This window comes from Ovis canadensis, chromosome 2, assembly GCF_042477335.2.
Source record: "Ovis canadensis isolate MfBH-ARS-UI-01 breed Bighorn chromosome 2, ARS-UI_OviCan_v2, whole genome shotgun sequence".
Lineage (NCBI taxonomy): Eukaryota > Metazoa > Chordata > Mammalia > Artiodactyla > Bovidae > Ovis > Ovis canadensis.
In genome coordinates, this window is record NC_091246.1 from 215,744,137 (window position 1) to 215,768,602 (window position 24,466).

A 24,466-nucleotide genomic window follows, 5' to 3' on the forward strand; every position below is an offset into this window, starting at 1 on the left:
CGGGCAACCCGAGCTTGATCCGTGGCTCGGGAAGATCCCCTGGAGAAGGAAATGGCAACACACTCCAGTGTTCCACTTTTGCTTGGAAAATTCCATGGACAGAGGAGCCTTGTAGGCAACAGTCCATGGGGTCGCAAAGAGTCGGACACGACTGAGTGACTTCACTTCTTCATCACAGTATAAGTTTAGTGAACATCTATCATCTCACATAGATACAAGATAAAAGAAATAGAAAAAACTTTTTTCTTTATGATGAGAACTCTTAGAATTTACTCTTAAAAATTTTCACATATGATATATAGCTGTGTTGATTATATTTATTGTGTTTTATATTACGTCCCTGGTATTGAAAGTTTGTACCTCTTCACTGCCTTCCTCCAGTCCCCCTTCCCCCATGCCCTTCGTCTAGTAACCACCAACCTTATCTCTTTTTCTGTTTGTTTTTGAAGTATAATTGATCAACAGTTATTCCACCTTTCTATACATTTTGAAATGATTGCCAGTTCAGTATGATATATTACCATATAAATATATTACACAGTTAATTGACTATATTCCCCACATGATACATTTCATATCCATGACTTAGTTATTTTGCAACTCTGAGTTTGTACCCTTTCATCTCCTCACCTGTTTCTTCCCTTCTTCCACTCTCCTCTCTGGCAACCACTTGTCTGCTCTCTGTATCTATAACTCTATTTCTGTTCTGGTTATTCATTTGTTTTGTTTTTAGACTCCACATATGAGGGAAATCATACAGTATTTGTATTTCTCTGACTTACTACACCTAGCATAATGCTCTCTAGGTCAGCCTATGTTTTCACAAATAGAAAGATGTCATTCTTTTTTCATGGCTGAGTGATATTCCAGATTGAACCCAGGTTTCCTACATTGCAGGTGGATTCTTTACTGTCTGAGCCACCAGGGAAACCCATATATGTGTATACACACACACATACCAGAATAATTACCTTCTTTCTTAGTAATGACTTCAGAGAGCCTGTAATTTGAGAACTTTTACCCCTTAGTAAATGTTTCTGGCTTTCACACTTCTCTCTCATTAGCTTTTAGCATATAACAAGAATTAATTTTTTTTCTCTTTTGTGAAGTTGAGACATAATAAATTGTTTTTTTTCTACATAGTAATTAAGAGGAACACTGGTTACCAGAAGCTAAAGTCATCAGAGTGATCTAGTTCAGAAAATGAAAGAATAATAGATTTCCCCTGTGTCTGGTTTTCGTTTCCCTTAAATAACAAATGAGAATGGGTGATTTTCATATTTCCATTAAAATTAATGGTTACTAAAATTGTTACATCTTTTCTTAGGGATCGTTCTCTAGCTTTTAACACTGAGGAAATATGAATTGTTAAAATTTGTTTAAGTATCTATGCTTAAAAAGATGCTCATTTTTTTTGTATTACATAAGCTAACTCATTTTCAGAAACTTGTAAAACTGAGTCAGTGTGATTTTCTGGTTTGATGAATTTCTCACTATTTGTTATGGAGAGCTATGCAGTTAGAATATAGTTTATTATGTGTTGGAAGCAGGATTCTGAACTATTCTTGGAAAGTTAGCAAGTAGTACCTAGAAAAGAAAATGAAAAGCATGACTTCCTCAAACCCCTAGACCTAACTCCACATTTATAGGGAAACATGGGGGTATCAGTTCAGTTCAGTCGCTCAGTCGTGTCCGACTCTTTGCGACCCCATGAATCGCAGTACGCCAGGCCTCCCTGTCCATCACCATCTCCCGGAGTTCACTTAGCCTCACGGCCATCGAGCCAGTGATGCCATCCATCCATCTCATCCTCTGTCGTCCCCTTCTCCTGCTTCCAATCCCTCCCAGCATCAAAGTCTTTTCCAATGAGTCAACTCTTCGCATGAGGTGGCCAAAGTAGTGGAGTTTCAGCTTTAGCATCATTTCTTCCAAAGAACTCCCAGGGCTGATCTCCTTCAGAATGGGCTGGTTGGATCTCCTTGCTGTCCAAGGGACTCTCAAGAGTCTTCTCCAACACCACAGTTCAAAAGCATCAATTCTTTGGCGCTCAGCCTTCTTCACAGTCCATCTCTCACATCCATACATGACCACAGGAAAAACCATAGCCTTGACTAGATGGACCTTAGTCGACAAAGTAATGTCTCTGGTTTTGAATATGCTATTTAGGTTGGTCATAACTTTTTTTCCAAGGAGTAAGCGTCTTTTAATTTCATGGCTGCAATCACCATCTGCAGTGATTTTGGAGCCCAAAAAAATAAAGTCTGACACTGTTTCCACTGTTTCCTCATCTATTTCCCATGAAGTGATGGGGCCGGATGCCATGATCTTTGTTTTCTGAATGTTGAGCTTAAAGCAGACTTTTTCACTCTCCACTTTCACTTTCATCAAGAGGCTTTTTAGTTCCTCTTCACTTTCTGCCATAAGGGTGGTGTCATCTGCATATCTGAGGTTATTGATATTTCTCCCAGCAATCTTGATTCCAGCTTGTGTTTCTTCCAGTCCAGCGTTTCTCATGATGTACTCTGCAGATAAGTTAAATAAGCAGGGTGACAATATACAGCCTTGACGTACTCCTTTTCCTATTTGGAACCAGTCTGTGGGGTATAAGAGCAAGTTAAACAGCACCGTGAGGAGACAGTCCATCAAATCCAGAATGTGACATTTGGCCTAAGTTCTTTCAAAATTCAATATCAGGAGAAAGAAAAAGGTAGAAGGTCTGCTTTAGATGAAGAGAAAATGAAGAGAATGTAATGTATGAACCTAATGGATCCAGGTTTGAGGGGAAAAAAAATTTATTAAAGCATTTTGGAAACAGATAAACTTGAATATGGACTAATATGATGATATTAAGAAATTATCAGTTTTCTTAAGTGTGTAAATATTATGGCTCTAGAGGAGAATGCTCTTAGTTTTTAAGAGATGCATGCTGAAGTATTAGTGGTAAAATGTCATGATACGTGTAACTTCAAATAGTCTGGGAAAAAAACACACGGAGAAATCAGATACGGCAAGTCATTAACAATTGTTCAGTCTCGATGGAGGATATATAGGAATTTCTGTATGTTTAAAGTTTTTTCATAATTAAATGGGGAAAATCTATTGCCTCTGAAATTATATATATATGTACATATATATCCTTTAGACTGAAGAATAAAGCTTCTAAAGCCTCTGTATATTAGTTGGATAAACAGGCATTGGCATTATTAATTTCTGTGAGGGAGGTGTACAAATAAAGTATAATATCTGTTTTTACTGGTCCACATACTTGATTATATTGTATTTGGCATGGCACACTTGAACTTGCTAAATTTTTTTTTCTCTGCTCTTTTGTTTTGAAGGATGAGTGTTTTGGCTTATAAACACATTGACTTTGAAGCCCTTTTGTTTATAAATGAGATCTACTTGAAAAGAATTTTGTGGATCACCTTTACCTTAAAGGACTTAAAATGCATTGTGGTTAAATTTGCACGGTAGAAAGAACCTCATTTGAGCTGTGCTTGGTCACACACCTAGAGGAAAGGTCATGAGAAAGTAAAGAATAAGTTTCACTTGTAATATTTAATATTCTAAAAGTTTTGAAAGAACACATTCAGAGTGTGTTCACAAGTTATCTTTCGGCAACAATTTGGAAGTGTTTGGTTAGAATTTTTGAAACATTAAAACTCAAATTAAAAACTAATATAATCATTATGAGTTATATCTTAATTCCCTTCCATTATCATTTTTGTATTAATTTGTTTTATAGCTTATATTTTGAAATTCAAAAAACCCCACCTTATTTTTTTATGCAACGTATTCTCTATCTGAACTTATTATTTGTTATATGGCTATGGATGAGATAAAGAGTGTAACTTTTTAGGCTTGTCATGCAAATCTGTGACAGACCTCAGTTTTCATAAAGCAGTTCAGGTTTGATAAGGGAAAAATGATCTGTTAAAAAGATTATCTGTCATTGCTGTCTCATGGCTCTGTTGAGTTATTAAGTCTATCAAGTTTAGTATGAAGTATGCAAAACAAGTTATAAACTGATATTTTAGCCTAAAGTTTACGTGACTTGGCTGTGATGGGTTTAGTGTGAGTAATACTTTGTGTGTGGGTGTGTTTTCTGTATAATTATGCTAGCCTGTTATAGTCATAGGCCTCTCCTTTTCCTTCCTCCTCTCTCTGTTCTCTCCCTGGCATGCAGAGTATTTGATTTCTGACAATGGAGGACAACAGCTATCAATAAGTGACGCCTTCATCAAAGGTAATTTTATCAAAAGCTATACATGGGATCGTGTCTCTTGTTCATGGAGATACACTGTAGGCCCAGGATACTGATTGGCACTGAGTGAGTACTGACAATGCATTATATTATTTTAGTACCATAGGAACACACTTTTTCAATATGTGCAGTAGCCTTGAGACTGCTGAAAACCAAAAATATAAACTTGGACTTAGTTTGAGAGGTCTCTGATCTGAAAAATAATTGTTTAAAAGTCTTTACCTAGATTTTGAATTTTATTCATTTAAAGGCTTTTCTATATCACGGAAATGCTTTTCTGTATCATGAATATAGTATTAAGTATTGATAGACATATCATCAAGTGATTGTCAAGCTCATCAAAAAGCCACAGGCAGATCTTACCTAATTGAGGATGCTGCTTGCTCTCTGGATTTGGACAATAAGTGGACTGAAGGAAATAAAGAACTAATTCTGCTTATGATTTCCTTGGGGACGAAAGGAAGTACAGAAGAATACAAACCTTTCCTAACCCCACCCCTACTTAGCTTGTTGTGGAGTGAAGACACACTTATTTGGTCCATAACACGCTACAGTTTAGGCCTCAGATAATGGGAGGGTTTCATATAAAAGAGAGAAGGTAGGGTGAGCTGGTACAAGGGCAGCTGCTGACAGATAGTGTCACAACTTATTTCTAAATTCACCTTCAAGCATCTGGTTCAACCAGATGTTTATAGACCAAGGGTTTACATAATTGAAATGTGCTGTTCTTGTACCTCACCTGTCATGGACACTGGCTTTACTCTAGAGGCTGCTGGACTGTTTAGTTGAAGGTTTTTTGTCATTTGTTCAGTTTGCTTTAAGAGGGGAAAGACTAGAGAATTTTTACCTCTTTTCTTTCCATTTATTCAATCACAATTTCAAAAGTTATTTAGTGAGCATCTTTTTTGCAAAGCATTTAGTATTACCTATTTTTTTTTGTTTTGATCATTTACAAAATTTTATATAAATTACTATTTACCATGTTTTGATTTCTTCAGTTAATTTTTTGGTCTGACTTGTAAAAGTATTGCCAGTTAAGAAGAAAGCCTTTTTTGTTCTAGTATTGAAAAAGAAACACTGAAAGGATTGTTTGAGTAGACTTTCTAGACTGTCATATCCTGGTTCAGACGAATCAAAGCTGAGCTTTTCTCAGCACCCACACTATCACAAGTTCTCCTTGCATTCTGATTTCTGTTGAATGCAGTGTTCAGTTTGTGATTTTATAGGGAAAATTAACCACCTCTCTTTCTTAATATCCCCAAATAAATAAAAAGACTGTAAACAAATCTCATTTCATTTGCTTTTCAAAAGCCGTATTTATAGTTACTTTCTTGAGAGCCCTGGTTGCTTATGTAAATTTACTCTTTACACTTCTGTCTCTGATTTTGGCTGTTGAGAATGTTGACTTTCTAACTCAGACTTAATTTTTTTAATCTATGAATTTAAACATGTCCTTGCTTTTTTTACATCAATAATTTGAATTGGCTAACTTAAAAATTTTTTAAAGATAAGTTGGTGATTTCTAAATCTCTGAGTAGATGGTACAAAACTTGACAATGAATATAATTTCTTATTTTACACTTAGAATCCTTATTTAACCGTCGAGTTGAGGAAAAATCCAAAGAACTGCCTTTCACACCTTTGGGCTGGCATCATAACAACCTGGAGCTGCTGAGGGAGGAGAATGGAGAGAAACAAGCTATGGAGAGGTTGCTGTAAGGCAGTGAGCTTATTCATTTTAATTCTCCATTTTTCTAATCTTAAGTGACTTGATAAGCATTTGTATAGCTCTTCCTTATAAAGTCAAAAATGCTAACATTACTGAGGAAATAAAGCCTGTTCTGGTAAAACTTCTAATAAAGCAGAGCGTCCTAGTTGTGCTTGTCTATCCCCATTGTTATTTATGTGTTAAAATTTAATTGAATTAAATAGGGTTTTTTTTTTTATCAAACCCGTAGACTTTTTGTTTTATTTATTTTTCAATTTTTTAATTGGAGGATAATTGCTTTACAGTGTTGTGTTAGTTTCTGCTGTACATCATGAATCAGCTACAAGTATGCCCATATCTCTTCCCTCTTGAACCTCCCTTAAATGGGTTATCTTAATTGAAAATATTCACAGATTTTCTTTATATGCAAAAGCATTAAGGTGCAGATATGCTGAAAGAATAAAATGACCAGGAAGATCTTACCTGTAAGCCATTAAGTCGTGTGCTGGTTTCTTTGTAGACTGTGTTGCATCTTCAGAGCTGTTTTCCGTGGCAGTATTAACTGTGCAAACGTCTTTCCTGTAACATTTTTGTAGTTCAGCTAATCATAACCACATGATGGCGCTGCTCCAACAATTGCTCCATAGTGAGTCATTGTCAACGTCTTGGAGGGACATCATCGTATCCCTGGTCTGCCAGGTTGTTCAGACAGTCCGACCTGACGTCAAGAACCGGGATGATGACATGGATATCCGCCAGTTTGTCCACATCAAAAAAGTGAGCTCTGCCAATGTTTTCCTCATGTTTGGTGTTCATGAGATGGGCCCAATTGTAACTTGTCTCTTAATGGTAATCTGAAAGGGTCATTGCCAGGAGGGATGCTTGGTGAGGAGAGGGAAGTTTTTCTGTCCTATTTGGTAGCAGTGCACTTAAAGGTCATAAAAGCCACTCTTAGGAAGTGAGAGATGAGTGGGGGCGGGGGTAAGTTGGGCTTGCAGTGAGTTGGGAACCCAAACTTTCCTACTTCCTCCTCTTGATGTGTCATCTATAAGAAGGCCTCTCTTCACACATGCTGTTAGTGTTCTGAGGAAAAGCAGGGGGTAATTGTTTTATTTAGAGAGTAGTGGAGTTTTGCCTATATTTTTTGCCTATGATGTTTAACTTAATAGTGGTTTTAATTGACATCTGGCATTAATTTGTTTGGTCAAATGGGTATTCTAGAGTATCAGATAGTATGTTAGAGAGTTGATGATTGTAGGAAGGTGCCATTAATTATTGGTTGAAAGGAAGAAATACATCCTAGAACTTTCTGTTCTTATTTGGTTACATAATAGTGAAAACAAAAAGTGGAAATAAATACTTATAGAATTCATTTGACTGCATTCTAAAGATGTATATCGAATTGTGTTGTTTTCTTAATTGTTTCATTAGATCCCAGGTGGAAAGAAGTTTGATTCTGTGGTTGTCAATGGATATGTTTGCACCAAGAATATTGCACATAAAAAGGTAATGTGATTCAGTTCAACATTGAAGTTCAGCAAACTATGACTGTGTGCCAAGCCGACAAGCTGAGGGTGCCCTCACCATGGAGGGAAAGGAGACTGGACAGAGAGGAGTGACTAGCAGTAAAATTTGGGGGTTCAGGGAGAGTCTCCCAGAGCTGATGATGACAGGGACTTGGACAGTGAGAACTCATCAGACAGAAGAAGGCTTCCCAGTCAACAGGCTGAGAGGATGCTGGTGTCATTTCTCTCTTGACCCTGCCACATCTCAGGGATAAAAGATTTTCTAACAGACCAGAATTCTTCCAGAGGCCTACCATTTTAAAACTTTGTTCTTCCTCATAGGGCTGAACACAGAATTATGACTGGAATTCTGTATCTTTCTCTGTACCTTCAGCTGTGAGGCCTCTTTCTAGTACCAGAACAGAGAGAAGGGTAAATAACCCCTTGTACTAAGGAAAGTCTGAGATCCTAAGGTGCCAGATGGTGCCAGGAACTGGCAGGAAATGAGGCTGGAGGAAGCAGATGAGGACTTTGTCTCTCATTTTATTCTGAAGGCTACTGGTTAGCAAATGTAATATGTATCAGGACCTTATTAAAAATGTAGATTCCTAAGCCCAAACCTTAGAAATTCTCATTTAGTAGTTTTAGGGGAGTGAGAATGGGGGGTGGGACTACTTTTTTAATGAAATGAAATTTTATTTTAATGAAGTATAGTTAATTAATAAGTGTTGTGTTTCTGGTATACAGCAAAATGATTCGGTTATAGGTATATGCATATATATATTCTTTTTCATATTTTCCATTAAGTTTATTACAAGATATTGAATATAGTTCCCTGTGCAATACTGTAGGATCTTGTTGTTTATCTGTTTTATACACAGTGGCTGCCATTTCCAAACTCCTAATTTATCCCTGCCCCCCACGCTACACTTTCCCCTTTGATAACCATAAGTTTGTTTTCTATGCCTGTGAATCTGTTTCTGTTTTAAAGAAGCTCATTTTTATCATATTTTAGATCCCACATAGAAGTGATATCATATGATACTTGTCTTTGACTTGGTTAGTATGATAATCTCTAGGTCCATCCTTATTGCTGTAAATGTCATGATTCCATTCTTTTTTATGGTGGAGTAGTATTCCTGTGTGTGTGTGTGTGTGTGTGTGTGTGTGTGTGTGTGTGTGTGTATATTTACATCTTTATCCATTCATCTGTGGATGGACATTTAGATGGCTTCTGTGGCTTGGCTGTTGTAAATAGTGCTTCTGTGAGCATTGGGGTGTGTGTATTTTTCAAACTGGAGTTTCTCTCTGGATGTCTGCCCAGGAGTGCAATTGCAGGATGATATGGTAGCTCTGTTTTTATTTTTTTAAGGAAACTCCCTACTGCTTTCCATAGTGGCTGCACCAATTTGCATTTGGGTGGGACTTTTTAATGGAATCACTCTGGGTGTTTCCAGTGTTGTTTATTTGTTTACTGGTTCTCACTTTTAGAGAAACTGATGATCTGTAACAGTGTTCTCAGACCTTGCTGTGCTTCAGAATCACTAAGAGAATGTGTTAAAAATAGAGACACCTGGCCTCATCTCTGGTACTGTTGGTTTGGTTACAGTGAGAGCTCAGGCAAATTTCAAGCTTGAGCAACTGAATGCATAAACTACAGTCTGTTTTCACTCTTTTCTAAGCTGAGAATAATAATATATTTTTATAAGGTATTAAACTTCCTGAAAAGTATTAGTGACCATAGATGAATAAAATTATGTTTGAATTTGATATTATTTCATAGCAATGATCCAAAGTCCATATTTCTACATAGAGTCTTATTAAAACAGCACTGTACCCATCAAAGTAGTACTTTAAATCTGATTAAATGATGTTTGTTGAATTCAGAGGTAGGTATATTGTGCTCATCTCCAGAATTAAAAAGTTATGTGCGTGTGGTGGTCACATATGGGTGAATGAATGTCTGGCCCCAATGACCGTGTTTAGAGACCATCTTTAATTTGTAGTTACTAAAAAAGCCCTGCTAATAAGTTTGGTCAGATGGAAACTTCTGTTGCAGGATGCAGACTCCTCTGCCTCTGGCTTTAGTTGTGTGGTTAGGGTATATTGTTTGAGTCTCTATTTCTGGATGTGCTTAAAGATTTTCTGTTGTTAACTTCTTGTTTCCCAGTTTAGCTTGCAAATTTACAACTGCTGGAAATTTATTCCATCAAAAATATGTTCAGCAGATGTTTTAATTCCTTTCTCCCTCCTCTACTTTTCTTGAGTCTTAGAAAAGTTAAATTCTGCTTTTAGAATTGCTGATCTCTGGGAGTTTATCAAGTAGCCTATCTTTTAAGTCCCTCTCCCTCCTACCGAGGGTGTGATAACTTTTCTTAAAAACATTAAGGATTTAAGAAAAGATAGTTAAGAGTATAGAAAATTGGGTAAAATAGCATTAGTGAAAAAGAAGCCAGTTTTTAAAGAACTTTGCATGGCTTTAATTATTTGCTTTGAAAAAAAAGAATAGCACAAAATAAATGAGAGTATTTTAATCTGAATATAATGAGGGAATCTATTTAAGAGGAATTATGACCAGTATGAACTTAGAGTTGTGATTAAAGGAGGTCTATAAATTGCAAACTTTCAAAGTTTTAGCAAACTGTTCATTTATATTTTAGATGAATTCTTCTATTAAAAACCCCAAAATTCTTCTGTTGAAGTGTTCCATTGAATATCTCTACAGAGAAGAAACCAAATTTACTTGCATTGATCCTATTGTGCTTCAGGTAAGAACTCCTTACTGAAACCATAATCTGGAGGAATGTTTGTATACTAAGGTACTTGCCAACTCTTATACTTTCTTCCAGCTGGTTAAATTTGATAGGCAAACTTCATTGCTCTTGTTTCATTAAAAAATGTATTATAGAAGACATTCTTATGTATCATACTTTAGAAGCTTACCAAAGCCTTTGTCACTGTTTTTAGTTGCAAAGTGTTAATGGCAACGTGTGACTTTTGGGGAATAGTTGAAAAAAAGGTGAAAATCCAAATCCTGTTTTTTCTTCCCACTGGGGTCATGAACTTACTTTAAGGATTTGTCTAACGATTTTTAATCAGGTTTCCAGCAGTAACACCTGTTTTTCAATATAGACCATTCTACTAAAACATGTTTCTAGAACACCAAGTGTCAGTAAAAGGGAGTGATGTCAGATGGAAGTTGTGTCCATGTCTGTGTGGTTTTTAAGTGAGGAGGCCCGGAATAGCTTTAGTAGGATTATAGCCCTCAGCTGGAAGGAAGAACAGCCTCAGCTCAGTTCCCACACAGCCCTTTAGCTCCATTTTAAGAGATTAGAAATGAGCTCCTGCTGAAAGAGCACTCTCCCCAGGGAGACCCAGCCCCTGGTCCTGGATGGCTTTTGGGCACTCATTGCTTGGAGCTTCATTTCCACTTGTACTGTTGCAGTTGATTTTGTACATTTAAAATTTCCCTTGAGGCCACCTCCAGCTAGGCTAAGCTGCTTTGCTGGGCTGTCCAAGTCCTCTGTCAAGGTACCACTTATTATTCTTATTAGTGCTTTTGATATGAAGTTGTATAGGTTGTCTGCCCCAACTTCTTTTCTCCCATAAACGCTATTAATTAATTTGCAGTTGCTCAGAATGGGAGGTTTTCAGAAATGTGTTTTTCCTATTATAGCAGAAACACTTAATATTCGGTTCCAGAAACATTTAGGAAAAGCATTACTTGGAAATTCATGAGCTCACTTTTGCATATGATAGGAGTAGTAACTTTTTTTAAAAAATTAATTCATCTGGCTGGGTCTTGGTTGCTGCATGGACTTTTCTGTAGTTGTGAGTGGGGGCGACTCTCTGGGTGCACAGGCTTCTCATTGTGGCAGCCTCTCTTGTTGTGGAGCACGGACTCTAGGTTGCGTAGCTTTAGTAATTGCAGCTCTTGGGCTCTATAGCACAGCCTCAGTAGTTGTGGCGCACAGGCTTAGTTGCTCCAAGGCATGTGGGATCTTCCCAGACCCGGGATTGAACTCATGTCTCTTGCATTGGCAGGTGGATTCTTTACCATTGAGCCACCAGGGACACTTTTGTTCTCAATTCACAGACACAGAAAAAACTTAATTGTGGTGAAAGTCACCATGCTCTGCTGCTTAGTGAACTCTGTTAACTGGGACTGTTTCCTTTTTGGAATTCAGCTAGATATCAGTAAAAATAAGGGGTTTCAACCAGATTTATGCCATTCCTTCTAGCTCTGATTTACTGTGACTTTTCAGTGAGAACTGAAATAAGGAATCAGAAGAAACACAGTTATGGTTTGTGGAAAACTGAGCTACTTTGATGCTGGGAATTTTCGTGATCTCACTGGTATCAGTGGAAGACTTACAGACTTAAATCACAACCACATGGTTTGCAAGATACATCCTGATTGCAGAGATGTAAAATTGTTGTAAAATTGTATTTAGTTACCAAAAAGTTGTCCTTAGATTTATCCACTGTAACTCCCCTTTTATGACCAGGTTAATAGACCGAAGTCTTCATGTTGGACACATATGCTCTGGGCAAATGTATATTAACAAACATGATTTAATTAATATAACTTGTTAATTGTAACTTGTATAATTATATTAAGATGATGCTGTTAAAGTGCTGCACTCAATATGCTGACAAATTTGGATAACTCAGCAGTGGCCACAGGACTGGAGAAGGTCAGTTTCATTCCAATCCCAAAGAAGGGCAATGCCAAAGAACGTTCAAACTACTGCACAGTTGGATGTCTGAGTAAATTCATAATCTGAAAAGAAGCTTTAAGATAGGAGAAGATGTTTAATGCCAGGCTGGATGAAGCACAAGCTGGAATCAAGATTGTGGGGAGAAATATCAATAACTTCAGATATGCCGATGGCACCACTCTTAGGGGAGAAAGCAAAGAGGAACTAAAGAGCCCCTTGATGAAAGTGAAAGAGGAGAGTGAAAAAGCTGGCTTAAAACTCAACATTCAAATAGCTAAGATCATGGCATCTAGTCCCGTCACTTTATGGCAAATAGATGGGGAAACAGTGACAAACAGTGACTTTATTTTTGCCCTAGAATTACTGCAGACGGTGACTACAGCCATGAAATTAAGACACTTGCTTCTTGAAAATGAAGCTATGACAGATCTAGACAGCATATTAAAAAGCAGAGACATCACTATGCTGACAAAGGTCCATATACTCGAAGCTGTGGTTTTTCCAGTAGTCATGTAGTAATGTGAAAGTTGGACCATAAAGAAGGCTGAGCACTGAAGAACTGATGCTTTTGAACTGTGGTGTTGGAGAAGACTCTTGAGAGTCCCTTGGACAGCAAGGAAATCAAACCAGTCAATCCTCAAGGAAATCAAGCCTGAACATTCATTGGAAGGACTGATGTTTGAAGCTGAAACTCCAATACTTTGGTCACCTGATGCGAAGAACTGACTCATTTGAAAATACCCTGATGCTGGGAGATTGAAGGTGGGAGGAGAAGGGGATGACAGAGGATGAGATGGTTGGACGGCATCACTGACTCAGTGGATGTGAGTTTGAGCAAACTTTGGGAGATAGTGAAGGACAGGGAAGCCTGGCGTGCTGCAGTTCACGGGGTCTCAAAAAGTTGGACACGATTGAGCAACTGAATAACAGCAACAAAGCATCTTGTTCATCAGTGCTTCAGAACATAGTTTATTGTATCTTTAAGTCCTGACCTATTCAGGCTTTTAGTTTGAATTGACAGAAAATATCAGTTGATTTGACACTCCCCCGCCCTTTGCTTGGAGTGGCGGAACTCATTGTGGCATGACCAGTCAAAGAGGAAGCTGCAGGGTAGCTCGTAAAAAAGGAGAATGAGAAAAAAAGGGCAAGGGTAAAATTAGGCTGGGCATCATACTGTCTTCACAAGGTCTGCCCCAGAGGTCTGTTGGTCTACCCCTGCTCCATTCTGTCTCCCGGGCCTGCCTCCTGATACTCGTTCCCTGCTGAGCCTGGTCCAAGCCCCAGTTGTAGCAAGCTGCTTCATGTACAATCATAATAGTTGACTGGAGCTGGAACTGTGAGGAAATGTATTTGCTATCCCTATACTGGTGGCCAGAAGCTTAAACAAAAATGAATTTATTTAAGTTCTTCTTTATTGAAGCTGCACAAATAAAATAGTCTAAAATGTCATTACATTGCAATTTAATAAGCAGAGTAGATTAACACATTTCAGGGAAAAATATTTCCTTTTGTTGGGACTTCCCTGGGGGTCCAGTGGTTGAGAATCCGCCTGCCAATGTGGGTCTGGAAGATCACAGATGCTGCAGAGCAGCTTGTGGGCCACAGCTACTGAGCCTGCACTCCGGAGCCCATGAGACACAGCTGCCGAAGCCCATGCGCCTGGAGCCCGTTGCTGTGCAACAGGACAAACCACCGCAATGAGAAGCCCGTGTGCTGCAACTGGAGAGTAGCCCCCGCAACTACAGAGAGCCCTCATGCAGCAACCAAAAATAAGTAATTAAGAAAAAAAGAAAAAAATAAAGTAAAAATAAAAATTAAGAAAAAAATTAAAAATTAAGGACAAAAGTTTAAAATGGGAAAAAATTTTCTTTTTGTTAATAATGGGATAATTTGAGAATGTCCAGTTTCTATTAGTAAGACAGAGAAAGGTGAAAAGAAACATAACAGGGCAAGTTCATTGCAGGGAATAGGCTCATCCATTGCTGGTGGCTCTGACCATGAATACAAAATTGACTCAGAAAGCACTGGGCATTTGGAGCAGAAGTGACAGGTGTGTCCCCACCTTCCACTGTCTCCTGAGTCTAGAGATTTTATAAAGCAATTAACTAATTACATTTTTTAAACTCGAGTTGTTATTTACAACATTCATTTGCTTTGAGAGTAAGCCTTTGTCATGAAATTGTATTAAACATTGTTTTAATTTGTCACTACCACTGTTCTAAGTAGAATATTATCTGTTGGGAGATAGAAATTAGGAAGTAGCTGAAACAGTGTCTGTTAGTTATTTATTCAGATACCTGAAAGAAGAGTTATTCTGGTTAGTTTCAGAATGTAAAAGGGGAAATCCATAATTATATTAAAAATACTTAGTTGCTTTCATTTGGGAAGCTGTGAGAATTTTTTGATTTTTTAAGCTTTGAGAGCTAGCTAATTGGATTCTTGGCTTTTATTACAAGTTATTAAGAACTCAGAGTCCTTCAAAGAAAAATTAGTGAGTTGGAGAATAAAGTTTCTTCTGAAACTCTTTCTAGCATAGTCAGCAGTTTAGAATGATAAATAGTATTCTTGGTTGTGTTTAAATTAATTTGCCTACACAGTGGTAAGTGATATTTAGCATATTTTTACCTGAGATTGAGGACCTGAAAAATGAGTTAACACATCAGTACAATGTTTACTTAGTAGGAAACTTCTATTAGTAGTGGTTTGTGGATGAAGAAAACTTAGTTTGATGTTACTAGTCACACTGCCCTAGTATTTTTACATGTCTAGATCTTGATTTGTACCGCATACAATGTTTTTTATTTATCTTGCTTAGGAAAGGGAATTCCTAAAGAATTATGTTCAGCGAATAGTTGATGTTCGACCCACACTGGTTCTGGTTGAGAAAACGGTATCTCGAATTGCACAGGATATGTTGCTGGAACACGGCATTACTTTGGTCATTAATGTAAAATCAGTGAGTGTTCTTATTTTTCTATTATTTCTAAAAATGACAGCTTGTAAATTTATATGCATGTATGGTGGATATACAGTGTTCTTTGATTGTTTATTTCTTAGCTGTACTGTATATATTGAAAGTACAGGAACGGCAGCGCTTTCCTTATTTAAGACTGGAGGATCTCAGGCTTGAAGAAGTATAATTAATGTAGCACTCATACATAATGAGTTATGTAACACTCATTATAAGTGTCTACCAAACCATAGGTGTAGTTGACATTAGTTACTAAGTAGTCTTTGTAGAGGCGTCATTTTGTTTGGGGAGTCATACAAAGCAGAAAATTTTCTCTCCCTTGAAAAATTACCTTCTTTAGTATGGAGGTCAGTTGTGGAAATTCCCCACCCACCACCGCTGAATCAGTATCTTGTGCCAGTGAATAATACTTAAATGTCTTTTGATATTATTAACGTGAGTATGGTTTATTTTAGTAAGCACATATTGATTGCTAAGTGTAGACTTATCTAGAATCAGTAAAAGTCATATAATTACTAAAATCAAGGAAATTCATCTTGAAAGAAAATAGGGCATTTTCTATTTTTTTTTTTTTTGGTGAGGGCATTTTCAAGTGTTTCTATTGTTTTTCCATATAAAATGTACTAAAATTTTATTCTTCTTTAATTTTGTACTATGATGTTGTTCTGTGTTCTAGCAAGTTTTAGAACGAGTTAGCCGGATGACCCAAGGTGATTTGGTGATGTCAATGGACCAGCTGCTCACCAAACCCCACCTGGGCACCTGTCACAAGTTTTACATGCAGATGTTTCAGTTGCCTAATGGTGAGTGGTCTTTAGTGTAGGTTCACCTGAAATGGGGGGACCTGAGGAAATGGATAAACTCAGCAGAATGATGATGTTGACATATTAATAGTAGGAAATGGCTGTTAGCATACAACTATGGTCTTAAGAGTTTTTATCTGGTAGATGTTAAGATAATGAACTAATTCTGTCTGGACTTCTGGATTGCCACCTAAACCTTCTTAACCTTGTGTTTGTTTATTTGTAGAACAAACCAAAACACTGATGTTTTTTGAAGGCTGTCCACAGCACCTGGGCTGTACAATCAAGCTTAGAGGAGGCTCTGATTATGAGCTGGCTCGAGTTAAGGAGATCTTAATATTTATGATCTGTGTAGCTTATCATTCTCAACTAGAAATCTCCTTCCTTATGGATGAATTTGCTATGCCTCCAACATTAACGCAAAACCCTTCCTTCCATTCTCTGATTGAGGGACAGGAGGATGAAGGGGCTGCACAGGAGCCATTCAGCGGAAGTCCCCTCCCCCGGGAGCCTGACTTCCCTCCAGACTTTCTGCCTTCTGATGATGGCAGTTTGCTAGAATCAAGGATTCTATTTGAGAAGGGTGACCAGGAAAATAAGAGTGTGCCGCAGGATGTTGCCTCTTTGAAGCCTCAAGAGCATGCCCCAGCAGTTTGCCCGATGGGTGCCCCCTGCGCTCTCTTTCCATCAGTACCAGAGTCATTGCTGCCACTCCATGTGGATGACCAAGAGGACGCCATAGGCAGTGAGCAGCCAGAGGCTTTGCAGCAAATAGAGGAGCTTCCGGATCCCACAAGCCAGATGAGAGCCTTTAGAGACCCTCTGCAGGATGACACCGGCCTGTATGTTACTGAAGAAGTAACCTCTTCTGAAGATAAACGGAAGACTGATTCTTTGACCTTTAAGCAAGAGTTGAAAGATGTGATCCTCTGCATCTCGCCAGTCATCACATTCCGGGAGCCCTTCCTTTTAACTGACAAGGGCATGAGATGCTCTACCCGAGATTATTTTGCGGAGCAGGTTTACTGGTCTCCTCTCCTCAATAAGGAGTTCAAGGAAATGGAGAGCAGGCGGAAGAAACAGATGCTTAGGGATCTCTCTGGCGTTCAGGGCATGAATGGAAGTGTTCAGGCCAAGTCCATTCAAGTCCTGCCCTCACATAAGCTTGTGAGCACCAGAATTGCTGAGCACCTGGGGGACAGCCAGAGCTTGGGGAGAATGCTAGCTGATTATCGGGCCAGAGGAGGAAGAATCCAGCAAAAAAATTCAGACCCTTTTGCTTACTCAAAGGAGGCATCAGGTACCTCAAGTGGTAAATCAGGAAGCAGAACTGAAGGTGATGAAGAAAAAGGGTTGATTACAAGTGATGCAGTGTGGTCGACAAAGGTGAGCAAGACTGCTTTTGTGCTTGTGTACATTTACGATGGGTGGAAAATCTCTGCTGTGGCAAGGTAAAAAAGTCAAATATGACAGCTTGCATGCAGATTTATTAAATATTTCGTATGTGGTTTTTTTTTTTGGTCTCTTGTCTTATGTGTTACTTTAAAATGTATGAAATAGGAGTGTAATGTGATGAAACTAGATTTGAAGGTTTCAGGCTAAGCTCACAGCAAACTCAGAACTGTGAGGTAGGGGGCAGTGTGGAGCTGCTTAGAATTTCTGACATGATAACTTGGGTGTAATGTGATGTCTTTGATCCTTTTAATGGTAGCCAGCTGGAGAGTAGAGTTAGAAGCTTATTATAGGAAATGCGTGTTTTTTTTTTTCCTTATTATAGGAAATTATAGGTGATAAAACTCATGAACAAATCCATCTTTTGAGGAGAAAATGCAGTTGTTTAATAAAACAAATAGATGTTCACTTTCACAAGTCTGCTGCTGCTGCTGAGTTGCTTCAGTCATGTCCGACTCTGTGCGACCCCATAGACTTGTCTAGGAAGGATTAAATAATGATAGTATATTGTTTTTAATACATGAAATTGGAAAAAAGGAATGTGATAAGAACCATGGTTAATGAAGTATGGAAAAATGCTTACAATAAACTTTATATGAATATATGTTTTATACATTTATGTAAACTTATTAAAAGTGATTTGGGGGCCTTTTAAATTTACATGAGCACATATATATATTTTTGGTTCATGAGTTCTATCTTTTATAACTCATTCCTTGTACGTTATCTACAAAGCACAGATAAATAAGCATTTTGTGTAAGGATGCTTACATTTTATTGTAATGTACATACAAGGATATTTACTGAAGTGGTTATTTCTGACTGTTTGCTGTTAAAAGGATGAGTTGGATCTCATTGAATGACCCAGAGAGAACCCATGACATATTTTCTTGTGTTAAAAAGCAGATTGTATTTTAATATATGTAACATCCCATTTTTATAAAAAAACAGAATCACCTGTGTATACTTCTGTGGGTGTTTCCATGTGTATATGTGTATCAGCTGCGCAAATACATGATTTTTAACCACACAGTCAAATTTTTATCAGTTTGGGAGTTTGGGAGGAGGAAAGGCTTTATGTACTTCGAGGACTTGTGCATCTTCCTCTGACTGTTTAAATTTTTACAGAGACAGATGTTACCTTTGTAATGATCAAAAGCAGGTATAAAATACAAATAAATACCTTAGAATTTAGATTTCTGGGTGTCTCAGGTTGAGATTATATCCAGCTATTAATTCAGACTGTTTCATATTTAAATAACTACTCCCAAAATAATTTAATGTAGTTTTGTAAAAATAAAGAGTAAGAAAACAAGTTGAGACATGCTTGCATTTTTAAACCTTTTGGATTGTTTTAACTTAAAAATTAACTGCTCTTCTTCCTTATATTTAGTTCCCTGTAGTTTTCAGTCTTCACTGGAACCCCTGTAGTGCTGATAGAGGCTTTACAAACCGAGTGGAGTGTGTTGGATGTTGGAGGCGGGCATTGGAGTTGGAGTGCTCACTCGGATGTTCCTTCCCTTCCAGGTGGACTGTCTGAACCCTGTCAACCACCAGAGGCTGTGTGTGCTCTTCAGCAGCTCTTCTGCGCAGTCCAGCAATGCACCCAGTGCCTGTGTCAGTCCTTGGTAGGACTCCTTCCCTCCCTTGCATGTTGTACTTAAGAACAGAATTCCAGCAACTGTGAAAAAAATTCAGCCATTAGGCTGTGTAGGTACACAGCAAGCTGCTGGTCATATGTGAATTGATGGAACTTCTGAACTTGTAAATTAAATTATGAAATTTGGATTTGTTCATGAGTAGAAGTAAATAAAAGTATGTTAAGAGTGAAGAGGGATACAAGAAGAGTTAGTAATTATAAAAAAGTGAAAGTTGATATATAAAAGCTGGTTTTAAGCACTTTGATAACATGCACAAATCAGGCAGGTTTTCTTTGGGCATTGTTTTTATAAAAGTCAATTTTTTGCCTTAAGTTTTATCTAAAACTTAATTCCAAGTAGATTGATAGAAACACATTTTATAATGTTATAATTTGCTTCCAATGATAGTCACAAAGCCTAGTTATTATACAGTTTACCTCTGATCTTAAGTACTATAGAACATAACTGCTTGTTGTTGGAGTACTTGCCACAGCAAAATGTCTTCCATATTTTAATTTTGGACACCAGAAAGATTAATTTCTACCAGTGAGATCAGGGAGTCTCCTACATCGCTGTTGCTCCAGCAGGCTGACTTAGGTCTGGTTGAGCCCATGGGAATTTAGGTCTAGGTTTGAATAAGATGTCAGTTTCAAAAGGGTATGTGTAGCTGAACTCTCTTACTTAGGTATAAAGTTGGATGTGAATTTGGGAACTGGCTCTCCTGGAAGAATATGAGCTGCTGCTCTTCTTGCTTAGTAGTGGTGTAGACTGGAGAGCAGAGACAGGAGTCCCATTTTGTACTGGTGGAGTTTAAAGCTTGGTAGAGGGAGCTTGTACTTCTTCCTCATTCAAATCAGACTTACCCATTTACTGTTATTGTTATGTATCCTGGTTAAATAGTTTCATAAGATACTAATGGACTGGGAATGGATACGATGCTGTAATATGGTAGTCCAAACCTATTATATCAGATAAGGTAAAACCTGTTCCGTAACAACAAAAGAATATTACCTGTTTTGTTGGTAATAGTAATACTGTATTATAAGTACATCTAACAGATATCAGTTTGGGGTCTGATGAAAATGTCTTTGCTGGGTTGTAATTCTCATGATATGTTTCTAAGAAATGATCTTTTCTTTTAGGATTGTAACAATGGAATTTTATGGAAAAAATGATCTTACATTAGGAATATTTTTAGAGAGATACTGTTTCCGGTAAGAACCAATTTTCTCCTTATGTTCTATTTATGCTTTTTTTGATGCACAAAGTTTCAACCTAAACATAAACATGAGTTGGAGTATTGTTGTTTGACCTTCCTGTTCATGCCTAATGTCAGGGCTTACTGTACAGAGAAGTAATCTGTTTTATATTCAACCCAGGAAGTCTTCTCCAGTTCATTTTTCAGATCTATGCCCATCTAATTGCCCTGCAGTCCTGCAGATTTTTTTTTCTAGGATGTCTGTTTTTAGTGATTCAGATGAGAGACAAGAGAAACTAAGGGCCTCAGTTTAAATCTTAGTGCCTTCGCTTGCCACTTACATGACAGAGAGCAAGTAACTTAATCTTTGTGTGTGCATGCTCAGTTGTGTCCAACTCGTTGGACTCCATGGACTGTAACCCCCCAGACTCCTCTGTCTGTGGAATTTTTCAGGCAAGAATACTGGAGGGGGTTGCTGTTTCCTTCTCTAAGGGATCTTCCCAACCGAGGGGTCTAATCCGCATCTCTGTGTCTCCTGCATTGGTAGGCAGTTTCTTTAGCACTAGTGTCATCTGGCTTAATCTTTACCAGCCCCCTTTATAGATATTAACAAACTCCACAAGCATCAAGAGTTTTAATAAGTAAAATGAGATGATGTTTTAGAAATGCTTGGCAAATGGAAGGTGCTTAACAAGTGGAACGTATCACTGTGATGTGGTTGAAGGCGGGGTGTTCAGCCCTGCAGACTCATAGCAGGACAAGTGGTACCCTGATCAGATTATCCACCATCCTCCTTACTCTGGAGAGGATGCTGCACTTTATCGTCTGCAGTCCTGATTAGCCAGCATTCACTATACATGGCTCCTCGGTTTCATGGTTAATGTGAGGACTTTCTTTTTGTCAAAGGCCTTCCTATCAGTGCCCTAGCATGTTCTGTGATACCCCCATGGTGCACCACATTCGACGCTTTGTCCATGGCCAAGGCTGTGTGCAGATAATCCTAAAGGAGCTGGATTCTCCAGTACCTGGATATCAGCATACAATTCTCACCTACTCCTGGTGCAGAATCTGCAAGCAGGTAAGTGTACTCTGTTGCTGTACTATTTCGTGTAGTATCATTTCTTTCTATAGTTCTCTCTTTGTGGGGGAGGGGCGCCTCTGTTATTTTGGATTTGATATTTGTCTTTGGGCCCTTATTTATTTTACCTGCTGTATGTTCTCTTTAATGTTCATTTCCTGAAGGTTCCATTTTAGGATTTATCAGTTATTATAGAAAATGTAGGTACCATGTCCAGTATAATATATGGAGACTTTATCTTGACAGTTCTTGTTTATTCATCAGTAAACACTCATTTAGCACCATGTAGGTACCAGGTACTGTGGTAGGCCTTAGGAATGAAGAAAGAACAAGGTGTTGGCTCCTGTCTTCTCGGGGAGGAAACAGTCTTATAACACAATAATTACGGTATGCTAGAATGCTTGTGTAAGTTAGTCTAGGTCAGCATTTCTGTCTTAAGAGATGCAGATGAGGACATGTTTAATTGATCTCTGCTGTTTCTCATATTCATTCTTGGGGACAAAACTGTATATTTTATTTCCTCTCTGTGCTTTCCTATCTCTGGAGGAAATATTTGGTGCTAGTATTTTGCTTTTAATACATACTTTTTATTCAGATTGTTTGCAATGTGTATGTGCCAGATTTAACTTCATTGTTATATTAATTGGCTTATTTTGGAGTGTGTTTAGAATCACATACAGGAATTACAGACCAAATAATAGTGCAGCCTATTTCAGTATTAGTGGTTGAGCAGGCCAAAGTCAAAGATAGTTAGTCTTTAGGAGAAACATACATCCGTAAAATCATATCTTGCAATAATTGGTCTTTATATGCTTGTTCTTCTAGGCCTTTAGTCATTGTTAGGCAGCTGGCAATATTTTGTTGTAGAAGGTGTGAACTTTTGTAGATTGTCTAGTGAATTAAGTAACTTAAATTTGATCTTTATATCTTGTATGTTTGGTATATACACATGATTGCAAAACAAAACTTCAGCCTTTGGGGTTATGCTAGAAAGAAAAAGGTAAACAGTTTTTGTTACACAGAAGTGAAAAATTTTATGTGTCAAAAAAAGTTACAACATATATGACCCAATATTAATATATTTACTATTAAACTTCTATAAGCCATAATAGAAATAATGGGAAAAGGGCATGAGAAAGCGATTTAATACAAATGGCCAGTAGACGTGTGCAAATACATGTTATTCATTAGTAATAATAAAAGATAAAATAAGTGAAGTATGTTTTTATTCATTTTTTAAAGAAGTCACATTTCAAAGATATATAATTCCTGAGATCAGTAAGAAAGTAGGGAAATGGGTACTCTCAGATACTGGTGGCAGTTGTGTCTCCAAATAGGTCTACTGGTTTATGCAGTATGGCAGAAAGTATCAAAGACCAGATAAATGTTCATGCCCTTCTTTGACCTACCAATTTCCACTTTTATTAATTTATTGCAAGGAAATCATTATGGATACTTATAAGTGTGTTTTATATACCCACATTGAAAAGTTCATCAAAATAATGAAAAGCTTGAAATGTTTTAAATGCCCACCAATAGGGATTGGTTAAACATGTCCATATAATAGGATATTCTGCAGCCATTAAAAATCAAGCTGCATAAGAATATTCAATGTGGGAAAATATGGTATATTACTAATAATCAAGGTTATGAAACTATAAGAAAGAGTTTTTATTTATAAACATCCTGGCTAAGGATATATGTTTTCATGTATGGAAAGAAAGCAAACGTATTAGCATATTGATGGTGGTGGTAGGATTACTGATGAGACAGTTTCCATAGCCATCCCTCACCCTACCTACCTCTAAATATTTTTTTGTTTTTCTAGTTTTCTGCAGTCAGAATATACTAGGCTTGTACTAAAGAAGAAAACACATTTTTTTAAAAAGAGGTTCTCAGTATGTGATTAGATAACAAACAATTTATGCTGAATTTCAGGTAACACCAGTTGTCGCTCTTTCCAATGAGTCTTGGTCCATGTCATTTGCAAAATACCTGGAACTTAGGTTTTACGGGCACCAGTACACCCGCAGAGCCAATGCTGAGCCATGTGGTCACTCCATCCACCATGATTATCACCAGTATTTCTCCTATAACCAGATGGTGGCATCTTTCAGGTAAGAAGTCTTGTAACCTTGTCACAGACACATGCTCCCTGGAAGGCTCTGAAGCATTTCCACTGTTACTAGATTGAACTCACTTGTGATGTGTGTTGTTCCCCACCCATCAGCCGTGCAAATGCAGGGCCATAGTCTGTGAAGAGCTTTCAGTGCTATTATTTATTTAATCCTTTAAGAAATGTGTTACTATTACCCTCACTTAGAGACCTTATAGCTACAAATAGAGCTAGCAAGTGATGGAGTCATGATATAAACTGGTAGATTTGCTATTGTAGGTGTGACTCTTTTTTTTTTTTTTTTTTAATTTTATTTTTTGTAGGTGTGACTCTTAACCATTACTTTTGCATCTGAGAGCCTGTCAGAATTTTTGCTAAGACATTACTTAGCATAAGGATAATTGGATAGAACTGGATAGAGCTGAAATTACTAGTTTAAAGAATGGTTTTAAATGACTGAGAAAGCCTTCAGAATATATCCAGAATCTAGGGACTTCCCTGGTGGTCCAGGGGTTAAGAATCTGCCTGCCAACACAGGGGACATGAGTTTGATTTCTGGTCCCGGAAGATCTCATGCTGCGGAGCAGCTAAGCCCTTGGGCCACAACTGCTGGGCTTACCCCCTAGAGCCTATGCTCAGCAACAAAGAACCTACTGCAGTGAGAAGCCCACTCACAACAGCAAAGACCCAGCATAGCCATATATATCCAGAATCTGAACATATCTCAGCACCTCCAGCACTCCCCTTCTGAACTGAATCTCTGTTGTCCTTCCCTAGATTATTGCAGTAGCCTCAACCAGCTTCCCTTTAGCCTCCCCTGCAGCACAGCAGTCAGAGTGGTCCTATTGTATGAAAATCAGCTTAGGCCACTCCTGTGCTCTGGAGCCTCCAGCGGTTTCTGTTTGACCCCGAGTGAAAGCCAGAGTCCATTTATGGGCCTCTAAGCTCCTCATACTCAGGCTTCTCACCCCTACTCCTCTCCCCTTGCTTGCCATGTTTCAGCCTCGCTG

The 24,466-nt window shown here is 37.9% G+C and overlaps 1 protein-coding gene across 10 annotated transcripts in view; it reads left to right on the forward strand.

Annotated features, from left to right (window-relative positions):
* Positions 1-24,466, forward strand: part of PIKFYVE (phosphoinositide kinase, FYVE-type zinc finger containing) — an 80,802-nt gene that overhangs the window by 31,068 nt on the left and 25,268 nt on the right. For all 10 annotated transcript variants that reach the window (XM_069578174.2, XM_070292275.1, XM_070292276.1 and 7 more), the window contains 12 exons: positions 4,187-4,246; positions 5,850-5,979; positions 6,569-6,749; positions 7,404-7,478; positions 10,138-10,245; positions 15,014-15,154; positions 15,846-15,972; positions 16,199-17,358; positions 18,952-19,052; positions 20,207-20,278; positions 21,169-21,340; positions 23,279-23,457. In XM_069578174.2, the coding sequence (XP_069434275.2) occupies positions 4,187-4,246; positions 5,850-5,979; positions 6,569-6,749; positions 7,404-7,478; positions 10,138-10,245; positions 15,014-15,154; positions 15,846-15,972; positions 16,199-17,358; positions 18,952-19,052; positions 20,207-20,278; positions 21,169-21,340; positions 23,279-23,457 (2,506 nt within the window). The remainder of the gene's footprint in view (positions 1-4,186; positions 4,247-5,849; positions 5,980-6,568; positions 6,750-7,403; positions 7,479-10,137; positions 10,246-15,013; positions 15,155-15,845; positions 15,973-16,198; positions 17,359-18,951; positions 19,053-20,206; positions 20,279-21,168; positions 21,341-23,278; positions 23,458-24,466) is intronic.